This window comes from Amblyomma americanum, chromosome 3 (genome assembly GCF_052857255.1).
Source record: "Amblyomma americanum isolate KBUSLIRL-KWMA chromosome 3, ASM5285725v1, whole genome shotgun sequence".
Classification (NCBI taxonomy): domain Eukaryota; kingdom Metazoa; phylum Arthropoda; class Arachnida; order Ixodida; family Ixodidae; genus Amblyomma; species Amblyomma americanum.
In genome coordinates, this window is record NC_135499.1 from 87,018,761 (window position 1) to 87,030,365 (window position 11,605).

At 48.1% G+C, this 11,605-nt stretch overlaps 1 protein-coding gene across 1 annotated transcript in view; it reads right to left on the reverse strand.

The window, feature by feature from the left end:
• Positions 1-762: 762 nt before the first annotated feature.
• Positions 763-11,605, reverse strand: part of LOC144124726 (progranulin-like) — a 13,108-nt gene continuing 2,265 nt past the window's right edge. Inside the window, exons 3-6 of the mRNA XM_077657583.1 lie at positions 7,698-8,012; positions 6,332-6,634; positions 4,392-4,685; positions 763-950 (exon numbers count right to left, since the gene is read on the reverse strand). Of these exons, the coding sequence (XP_077513709.1) occupies positions 796-950; positions 4,392-4,685; positions 6,332-6,634; positions 7,698-8,012 (1,067 nt within the window). The 3' untranslated portion in view covers positions 763-795. The remainder of the gene's footprint in view (positions 951-4,391; positions 4,686-6,331; positions 6,635-7,697; positions 8,013-11,605) is intronic.

The window sequence follows — 11,605 nt, forward strand, 5'->3', positions numbered from 1 at the left end:
TGAAGCCAAAACAGTCCTAAATTCTCTCGTAGAAAAATTGTTACTGCTCATGTCGATGTTGAAATCGCCTCCAGCAATAAGCGTATAACCTCCATCAGCTACAAAAGACAAAAAGTGTTCATAGAATTTAAGAAGACGATGCCACGGACGCCAACCAATCACCAACTTCCGTGGGCGCTTCAGCTGCTATTACTTATATCGCATCCCGAAAGCATCTTGTTAGAATCAAGTCTCTCGGCGAGGAGCACATGACGTTTCTGGCGAGCTTGGAGAGCTCCACGATAGGGTCTTCCATTAATAAGCAGACGTGCGTGAGCAGCTTCTTTAAAAAAGAAATGGCACTTGCGTCTGGCTTTGTACGACCACTTGCAATGAACCTCGGATACAACGAACGCAATCTGCGTGATCTGCGCAATCTGCTCCTCAACACCACATTGTGCGCGTGAGGAAGAGCACATGTTTCTTGCGTTCAGCGAAGATGATTTGTATAGAAGAGGAGCACGCTAACAGCGTCTATGTTTCTTTTCTTTCCCGATACGCCATAGAACAGTCAACACTACGCTTCACTAGTCGATCGACCTTTTCTCTAGCTTTCAATCAAACAGGCAACCGAACAATCGATGAACATAACAATCATTAATTTATATCAAGTAACTAAAAGACGATGCGGCGAATACTCGCACTGTCTCAGCTTGACAACATCCGCATTCTTGCAAGATGATTGGGAACAGATGGCGACAAGTTCAATTTATTTTCCTTCGCTGTCTCCCTGGAGTGTCGATAGGGGGGGAATGACTAGCCGACGCACTCGGTGCCCGGCGGACAGCCCGAGATGCCGGACGCGCAGCACACGCCTCCGGCGTAAGGGGCGCATCGGTACGCCCCGTACCGGTCCCGGCAGCAGGAGCCCGTGCCGCACACCATCCACGTCGGGCACGGCACTGACGGATCTGCAGCAAGAACATTCGCCTCTCTTCAGGCGGCTGTTCGCGACAGTGGCTGCGGATACTAATGCTTGATAACTTAACAGACAACGAGACAAAATGCGCTCCGCGGGAATGCGATGTAGTGTCGTGTTCCAGTGTATGACGCCGCGTGTGTGTTGCCGATGCTTGGTATAGCACTTGCGCTGTTGGTCAAATGTTTAGGGGAATCCTCCTTACTTTCAGTGTTCGCTACACACTTCAGGTATGAGTCTGCGCATGTGTGAGCAAGAATCTAGGACAAAGGCAGGAGCGATTTCTTACTTTGTTTTCGTTGGAAGTAGCGTGGTATGGGCTGATTGGTTGGCTTGCTGTTACCTGAGTGCAACAGCGCAAGAGCAGAACTTGTGCAGATCACACATGCAGGACACGCACTGCCCTTTGCTACGAGTGTGCGGTCCACAGGGTTTGCACGTGGAGCCGCGCAGCCGTCGATTTACGGCAACCCTGCAACTCGAGGTATCCGGAGGGTGACCAGACCGCTCCTCCTCGCCCTAGCGGTGATCTGGAGCTGCAAGGATGCCGCCAGTGCTCGCACACACCACTGGGCAGCGATCCCCATGGGCCACACACTTCTATCAAATTTCTACTCATTAGTTAAATGTAAGGTGAAATGAGAAAAAGAAAGAAGGGGAACACGGGAGCAATTTTATCCATAAAACTCAAAAGAGGTACGGCAGTGCACGCTAGTTCCGTTTGGAGCGTAAACGTCTTTCTTCTGCGGCTTTGTGTTGGGAGCAGCATGGCGAGGGCGACACGACGGCTTACATATAACTTACATATTAATGCGATAGTATTTAGGTTGTCGTCTTGGAAAAACTGCCCGGTTTCTCCATAACGAAATTTCCTGATTGGTCCGGAGGGTCATGACGTCATCAGCATCACCAGATTTGAAAACCTGAGGACTGGAATGTTTGAGTACCTTTCATGGGATTGACATATCAGATTATACTAACCTGACCCACTCTTCCACTTGAATCCACCCACTAATCCCCAAGTAATCCGCCCACTAATCATCAGCAATACATAATAATCCACGCACTAATAGCCATAATTCATCGCTGATCGCCACTAATAACCCTTCATCCACTCATAATTCCCCCTAATCTACCTTAATCCATTTTCTGGGTTAGGCCTGCTTTCAAATTTTCCTTTGGGATATTGGGGTGGTCGATTAAATTCCAAATGTTATCGCACTTTCTTCTTTAAGAATGTGGTTAAGGAGGCCCCAAGTTTTTCTTCCAGTTTCTAACCAATCATCTTTGAGGTAAAAAAATTACACTACTGGTTCCCTCATTGATCAACGCAACAAATAAAAATAAACATTCTCCTATGCTTTACTTGGTTTCGCCAGCGGAGCCCTGGAATAGGGGCACCGACCACCCTCCCACAAATTCTCCCGCAAATTCATTTTAAATTTTTGCTAAAGAAAAGCTTTCTCTCTCTCTTGGTTTCTGAGACTCTTGTCTTCCTTCATAAGTCGTGTTTACATGAATGTTACAGAAGTCGACTCTTGTCAACGCCCTCCAGTCCACTTTTCGAGGGAAAGTGCAAAAACCTCGACGAAGAGAGTAGAGGACGAGACACGCCATTCCTTCTCCAAACGAGCTTTCATGTAAACGCGGCTTTATATAACATGCAGTTTTTTTTTTTCAATAAAGCATATATAGTTAAAAGTAAACGCCTGTATCAGCCGTGCGTGTGCACTTCTTTCATCCACTTTTACACAGCTGCGCGTGGGGTTTTTTTAGGCGCAAGCAGCGTCTGCATCGGTGTCGTAGGTCATAACCAAAAAAAAATAAATACGGAGGCCACTTAAGACTACTTACGTACATACGTGCTTTAAATGCGGAACCAATTAATGTCCCATTGTGAGCTCTGTTGCGAGGTTCATTAAATATCCCTTCCTTTCTAGTGACACACCTACTCATTAGTATACAGCCGTATGGAAACGCATACACTAGGGTCACTTTGATTGGCAGAGAAGCAACGCGGTCTTGTGGCTAATGGGTTGTGTGCTCATCTAGGAATCTGAAGGCCCTTGGTCCAATTCCCCGCACCACCGGAAGAATTTTTTTTACTTTCCTCTAGATGTCAATATATCTTGTGGGATACTGCTAACATCCTACGAGAGCACGGAGACGTACTGTGGAATTTCGTGCCGTGGACGGCGATGGACGCCGTCTTTTGTGCTAATGGGAGCTCTAATGCTTCCGCATTACTAAAATCTGTTTACAGGTGGGCCGCGGCCATGACTGTCACGAAGGCCGAAAGGGGCGCGTTATCTAGAATGTTGTCCTTTCAGATCCGTTATTGTTGTCTCGGCTTTTGCACTGGTGTGTCTGGTCACCTTCTCTCCCTCGGGTCTCCGACTATTACCTACAGAAAAATTACTTGATACAAATCAGGCACGTAAATAAACAGCTCAAACGCTAGCAGATATTTCTACTGCACCTTATAAACTTTAGCCTTCATATATAGACGGCTTCACTTTTGGCGGCGCGCATATATATATATATATATATATATATATATATATATATATATATATATATATATATATATATATATATTAGAAAAAGAGCTCGTTTGGAGAAGGAATGGCGTGTCTCGTCCTCTACTCTCTTCGTCGAGGTTTTTGCACTTTCCCTCGAAAAGTGGACTGGAGGGCGTTGACAAGAGTCGACTTCTGTCACATTCATGTAAACACGACTTATGAAGGAAGACAAGAGTCTCAGAAACCAAGAGAGAAAGAAAGCTTCTCTTTAGCAAGAATTTAAAAAGAATTTGAGGGAGAATTTGTGGGAGGGGTGGTCGGTGCCCCTATTCCAGGGCTCCGCTGGCGAAACCAAGTAAATCATAGGAGAATGTTTTTTTATGTGTTGCGTTGATCAATGAGGGAACCAGTAGTGTAATTTTTTTACCTCAAAGATGATATATATATATATATATATATATATATATATATATATATATATATATATATATATATATATATATATATATATATATATATGCGCAGCACGCCACGTTTCCCTTGTCATTCAGTTCGAGGCGAGGGTTCCAATGCCAGGCATCAGGGAAAGATCGGCGAAATCGGCGATGCATCTGCTAGTGTGACATAACATATCATATCGCAGGGTATTTGCAGGTACAAGGGGATTAAGCGCGGATAAATCCGTTTAACAGCGATGTTATGTCAGCCGGTCGACACCATTGGCTGGAGGGATTCCTCTGAGGGACATTTGCCGCTGCGTTCTTGAGTTTTATCCGACTATGGACAGTTATTTAGGTAATTTAAATAAGTTCAAAAGACAGCCATTCGCCCTTTGCTGTCATGTTTCCTATTTTTCCACGTCATTTAGCTTCGAATATGTGCGTAACACCCGGCCGTCTCACTATACTCACACGTATCGCCAGGTGCCCCCACGAAGCTGGGGTATTTCCTGGTGGCCAGCTGCAGCCCCGTCACTTGTCCTCCATGGCTCGGCTGGCAGCGGTGTCCCTCAGCCGCCGAGCGCACGCATCGTGTGCCGCGCGGACAGCAATGATCCTCGTCCTGGCAGCACTGTGCCTCCCGGTGGGGGCAGCAGGCGTAGCGACGCCCGCCGCCACCGGTCGAGGACGAGGACGAGGAACGGGCAGCGCAGCAGGTGGACCCCTGGTGGCAGAAGCTGCCGTCGGGGCACTCCAGCCACGGAACTGTGGGATGGACAAACGCGATCCGGAAAACCCCAGATGAGATTCCTCATCACAGTGCCTGGCGACAATCATCGTATTCGATTGATTTCGCTTTGGTGCTGCGCTTGGAAAGATGACTTGCTCGCATACCGGCTGGGTCGTGACCTTAATTCCTTCACAATAAAAAGACCAGGAAAGAGAACTGAAGCAAGAGTTAAACCCTCCACGGTGGCTCAGTGGTTAGGGCGCTCGGCTACTGATACGGAGTAGCCGGGTTCGGACACAATGGAGGCGGCAGCGTTCCGATGGAGGCGAAGCGCAAAGGTGCCCATGTGCTGTGCGATGTCAGTGCACGTTAAAGATCCCCAGGCGGTCGAAATTATTCCGGAGACTTCCACTACGGCACCTCGTTCTTATTTCTTCTCTTAGTCTCTCCTTTATCCCTTCTCTTACGGCGTGGTTCAGGTGTCCGCCGATATGTGAGACAGATACTGCGCCATTTTCTTTCCCAAAAAACAATTATCCAATTTTTTGCAGGAGTCATGAAACGCTCTCATTTCGGTCATTCAATAAGTATCTAGCGAGAAAGGTACGCATATTTTTTTTCGTACTAAAAACAAAAGTAAAAGTCTAAGATATGCCGTGATCTTGAGAGCGTCATTTCTATGACTTTTGACACGCCGAGTAGCAAATGGTTGCGCTCCTCGAACACTCAGTGAGCCGATGGACAAGGGCGATTTTCGACGTCTCCTACAGCCCGCCATCACGCGCATTTCTTTCCCACATTCATTGACTGTTGTTTCTAAATGCACAGCTTCATCCATGCAGTTTTTGTTTTTGTCGTTTCTGCAGCTCTTTGCGGCGTTCCTGATGTTTGTTCAGCAGAAAAAGGGCCAATTTTTGTTCATAAAATTTGATTCAAAGAAGAAAGGTTTCTTTCGCTCCACTTGATTGAAACTTGCTACGTCAAGACCGGGAGGGCCTCCGGGATCCCCAACTGGGCGCGTGTCGACCTAGCCACCGTGAGAGACTAGCGTGAGTTCGCCTTGGGTTTTTTTTTTTTGCTCTCGCAGAGCTCTTTGGTCGCCTTAAATTCCCCTGCTTCTGAACGGATGGTTCTTGATGCTTGAGTTATTCTCATCGCGAAACACGAACCTCAACTAAAACCCCTCTAAAGGCTACGAAGGGGCTTCAGCGCTGTACACGCAGGCATCTTGTGGCAGCACAGCAGAGTATAGACAGCAGAGAGAAGGGGAGGGGTCATGGTCCCAGTGCCTTGCAGAGTGTACTCTTCAAACACCGTTCTGTCTCTCCGAGTTGCCACTTTACCTCTCCGCACCCCTACCCTGGGCAACGAACAACACACTCTCTACAGCACAGGGACAACGTCTCCTTTGGAGCTCTGAAGTAAGAACTTTTTATCCGCCGCCACTTTCTAAAACCTGTATTCTTTTCGTCAAATATAAGTTATTCGAATCTATTGACTTCGGCCACTGCATAACTAGCGATAGCAGACACTCAAAACAGAAAGGAATAAAAAGGGAGTAAACTCCGCTACCGCACTCCCTTTATAAAAAGGGAATGCGCTTGAGGGCAGCTTACTACCTTTTTTGCTTCTATATGGGCGTATTCTTGAGTGAGGCCCACGTACGCCCGGCAGTACTCACCGTCGGCTCTGTTTGCGCTCGACAACCTGGCCCGTGTACCCCTTCGCGCCAGAAAGGCGCCTTGCAGGCCGGAGGCGACGGTTCGGTTGTCGGACGTCGCGGACAACCGCTGCATTGTAGGGACGCAGATTCCCCAGCGCGGCTCACAGCGGTTGCCCGCGGGGCAGCAGCTACCGTCCGGGCAGCACACCTGGCCGTACGGGTAGGGGCAGCAAGCGTACGAGCCCACCGGGTACTCGGGAGTGTGGCAGCAGCTGTTGCCAGCGGGGCACGTGCTGCCGTCCTGGCACACGACGGTCTCCCCTGGAGTCAAGATACATGCGCGGCAGCCACAATGGCGCCACACCAGAAATAATGAGCAGAGCGACAGCCTGGCACAGATTAAGTCGCCTGACACGTACAGGCTCGAAGCCCCCGAGCGTGCAGGCAGCTCGGCGCTTTGTACGCGTGCGAATTAGCATCAACACCTTTTACGATCTTGGAGAAAATAGCGAAAAAAGACGACGGGCAAAGAAGGAAGAGAAACACCGAGCGCTGCCTCGCAGCTAAGCGTTTAACCGCAAAACGCAGAATAAGTGCACACTCTGCAAAACAAAAAGGGTACACACAAACAACCATAAAGCAGAAGAAATGAATGAGGCGCGTCTAGCCTTTGAAAGCTACCTTTCATGCAGCCCAACTGATGGGCATGCGTACTCTTTCTTGCAGACACGATAGACCTCTGGCTCTTCCTTAGTTAATGGATTAGGATGCCAAAACAAAATTGTGGTTTGGTAAAGAAAAGGCTCACAACCACGTCATTCACTACAGTGCTTTGACAAATTTGAATACGGCGATTTTCCCAAACATACGTTGTGCTCTTCCACAACGCCAACCAGTTTGTCCGATATATATGCCGCCACAGGAGATCGAAATTTTGTAGACCTTTTTTTTTCATTGCCTTTCATAGCAGGCCTTTTAGGTGCCCCTGATAGGCCCGCTATCGATTAGGGGGATAGGGGAATAGCGCGGCACCAGTTAGCATGCAAAGGACAATAACCCGACGGGCGCGTTATTGTTCCACGCTTGCGCACTGGCCCCCGCTATTTCCCTATCTGTTAAACCGATAGTGTCCCCCTGTTCTAAAACTCGCTAATTTTGCCCGTGTCAGTAGCTCAGTGGCTACGAGACATTCTGCTGCAAAGCACAACATCGCTCTGGTGGCTGCATTTGGGAGCAGACAAAAATGAATTAATGGCAATGTAGGGAGTTTTCTGCCACTGGTGCAGAGCCCTTGATTGCGGCGGGAATCAGCCCCTGCGTAGCTTCGCCACGAAAGGAAAACGACTTTGATTGTGAGCAACTTCATCCGCCACTGTAAACTCACTTGGACGGCAGGTTGTGCTACGTAGGTTCCGCCACCTAGGAGGCAAGATCGGAGCGGGGGCGTAACGTGATGCGCCGTCACCTTCTTCGCCTGCGCACGCGCCATTCAGGCACCAGTGTCCCTCGGGGCAGCAGCTATGCTGTTCATGAGAGCCAGTGGCGCCGCCTTTGTCTCCGCCGTGTTTGCAGGGCACGCCTCTCTCGTAAGGACAGCAGCCGTAGCCGCCAGCCTCCGGCAGCAGCGGTGTGCAGCTGGTTCCGGGACCACACTCGCCACCGTCGGGGCAGAGGTGGCTACCCGGATCATGGACAGCCCCTGAACGTTTACTTGTTCTGGTTATTGCAATCACGAGCGTCACTAATGCCTCTCTCACTATTCTTATGTTTATGCGTATATACTGAATACCTGCAAAGTTGCTAAACTATTCTCAAATTTCTTATTCTCTGCCATCTCCAGCTGTGCCTTGCGAATGTTATTCACTCTGGCACCCAAATCACCTCCACTTATAGGCTACCAGGCGTGTTACGTTGACTTTATTTGAGATTTTTAAACGAAAGGCACGGTAGGCAACGATAACTTAAGAGCTTTGATACCTCTCCCAGTTACATATTCTGCCCGAGCGGTTTCATGCTTTCATGCTTTGTCGTTTCTTAATCAGACCTTTCGTCTCCCGAGAGAGCGTGCCGGTATCCTGTAACAATCCTACCGCCTACTTCTACTGCGCACTCCGCTATGATAGCTGTGAGATTATCGTTCACAGCTTGAACTTTAAGATCGCCTTCTTCAGTAGAGCCGAATATCTGTTCTGTATCGATATTTTGAATTCCTTTACTTTCCCTACCGTTAACAGGTTGACGGGCCTCCTCTTCGCTAATTTCTTCCGTTCCCTCTTCAAGTCTATGCTAATTCGAGACCTTACCATCCTGTACTCGCTACAGCGCACCATTCCGTATACACCTCCATATCCTGCACGATGCTAGAGTGAGCGCGAAATATGACGTCTTTTTATTTTAAATCTCGTTATTGGGGCTCTTCCACGTCCACTTCCTTTTATCCCGTTTGAGGAAGAAGGCATTCGTGAGCTGTAAATTATTTCTCTCAGTGATCTCGACTAGCAATCAGCCAACTGCTATTGCTAGAACCTATACCATAGCCGCCCACAGACAGACTAGAACTGACAGAAGTATACAAGCTAATCAATAATCACGAAGTAACCTACATAAGGGAGTATAATATTGAGAGAATAGAGAGTGCTCCAAAGAACGAAGCTAGTCTACAAGCGGTCAAAAGGAAACTAGGCATAGGTAAAAATCAGATGTATGCATTAAGAGAGAGGAGGGCAGTGTCATTAGCAGTATGGATAAGATAGTTAATGTGGCCGAAGAGTTATACAACAATCTGTACAGTAGCCAATGTAATCAGCACGTTAATAAGTGATGCAGTAAATGATAGCAATTGGGCACCTCACCAGAGAAGACAGAGGAAGAAAGCCATAGGATCAATTGAAAGGGGAAAAGCAGCTGGTGAGGATCAGGCACAGCAGATCTGTTGAAGGACGGAGGGGAGATTGTGCTAAAAAAACTGGGCACCCTGTATACGCAATGCCTTATGACCTCGAGCCTACCAGCAAAAAAACAAACAAACTTGGGAAACATTTCATCCTCATAATAAGTCTGACTACGCCTCTGTAGGACAAAGACCTCTCCCCTGTCTTTAAAGTTAAGCTGTTCTGTACCAGTTGCGGCCATCATACACACGCAAACTTCTTGACCTCATCCGCCCACCTAACTTTTTGCCGCCCCTGCTACGCTTTCCTTCTCTTGGAATTCACTCGGTTAGCCTTAAGGACCAGCGGTTATCTTGCCTTCGCATCACATTTCCTGCCCAAGCCCATTTCTTCCTCTTGATTTCGACTAAGATGTCATTTACACGCGTTTATTCTCCCACCCACTCTGCCCTCTTCATGTCTCTTAACGTTACACCTATCATTTTTCTTTCGATAGGTCACTGCGCTTGTGCTTAAGTGTCAAGCCTTTTTCGTTCGCCTCACCGTTTCCGCTTCATAAGTCAATATCGGTAAGATACAGCTGTTATAAATTTTCCCCTAGAGAATGTATAGGCAAACTGTCATTCATGATGTGAGAGAACCTGCCAAATGCGCTCCACCTCAGTCTTACTCTTCTAGATATTTCACTCTCGTGATCCGGATCTGCAGTCACTACCTGCCATAAGTAGACGTATTGCCTTGCCACTCTTCCAGCACCTCGCTACCAATTGTAAACTGCTGTTCCCTTCCGAGACTGTTGAGCATTACTTTGGGGGCACCTAATGCAGCTTAAGAATGGAAGGCGATTGCATTAGCGATCCACATCGTTGCTATGTACTTTGGTGTTAGTGTCATTTTTGATGCGCTTCGTGGTTGCTCCTCAGACACTTGTGCGCACCTCGCCGGTCCACTTCGATCACAGGACCGAATCAGCAGATGAGCCCACAAGGTGACGTGGCCTCTCAATCAGGCGGGCCGGTTGCCACCTACCGCTGCGGGGACGTGGTGATGACATCACAAAATCACCTGATTCATCTCGACCAATGGTCAATTTAATCCTGACCTGCCAGGGTGGGCAGGTTGCTCACAATCGGGTGGGCTGGTTGTCACTTGCCACAGTCGGCAGGTTGTGATGACGTCACAAGGCTACGTGACTTCTCTCGACTAACCAGAGATTTTCGTCTCGGACACCAGCGGGGTTCTGGTGTGACGGCAACCCTTATGCTATCGCGTTAAAAGCAAAAAGAACGAACAGAACACCAAAAGAGAGCTGCCATGTGACAACAAAAACAGAAAGGAAGAGTAATGTTCAAAAAAACTAGACACCTAAGTTCTTTATTGGCTCCAAATCGTTGGTCAAGGCAAGATATGCTGGGGAGTGATTCCACTCGGACGATATAGATGAAATGAAGGAACTTAAGCGAGCGGTATAGCGTCACAATGCAGAACGCCTACTATGCGTGGATGATCAGGCGTGATGAAACAGGGGGGCGCAATGATAAATGCCTATTTTCAAAGAAGGATTAAGGTTGTAGATAAAAAAAACACAGGCGTGATATTTTTCTGCGCAATGCCTGCATGGTCTTGCAAAGCTAATTTACCACTTAACAAAAAGCTTCATTAGCTTCATTCATGTTGTTTAAAATTTTAATTAAGGTTCGGCAGATATTACGGCGTTTGAGTTAAAATAAATTCATTAAATGAGCAATGTACCGACGTACTACTACTCAGGGTACGATTGTCCGCGCACTTGTTTTTCTTCAGACCACACAACGTTTTCCTCTTCATACCTGCTTACTTGCTTTTAGCGGTGCTTGGCATCCTTAGGCTGGTTTTTGTGGTACTAGAGACCACGCGAAAGTAGTGGCGAGGTTAGTGGCTATTCTAAGTATAGCCAGTAATACGCGGATGCCAGAAGTAACGTTCGATTCCTGGTTGTGCACGGGGCCTGGCCGTGTGACGGAGCGATCCGCCGCCTCACGACACAGAAGCAGCTACCGATTAGACCATGACGACGAAGCAACTGACCAGCAGGGACACTGCTATATTTGCAAGCAATTGCAGTAAGCGAATGATAAACGCAAAAGTACGTCGTGACGTGCTCGTGGGGGCCGCGCAAGGCACACGCCGGCTGCAAGCTGTTATGGCAATGGGAATAGTCGCGCACGATTGGCTGAAGCACACGCAGCCCCGGAACAACCACTGAAGCCGGTAGACGAATCGCGAACATTGGCTGTACCTACTAAATAATTCCCGCCAGCCCCCAGTGTACAGTAACAAAAGAACTGTAGCGCGACCAAGACGAACACAAGACAGAGGCACACAGGACTAGCGCTAAACTTCAACAGCGCGAAAAGTATGT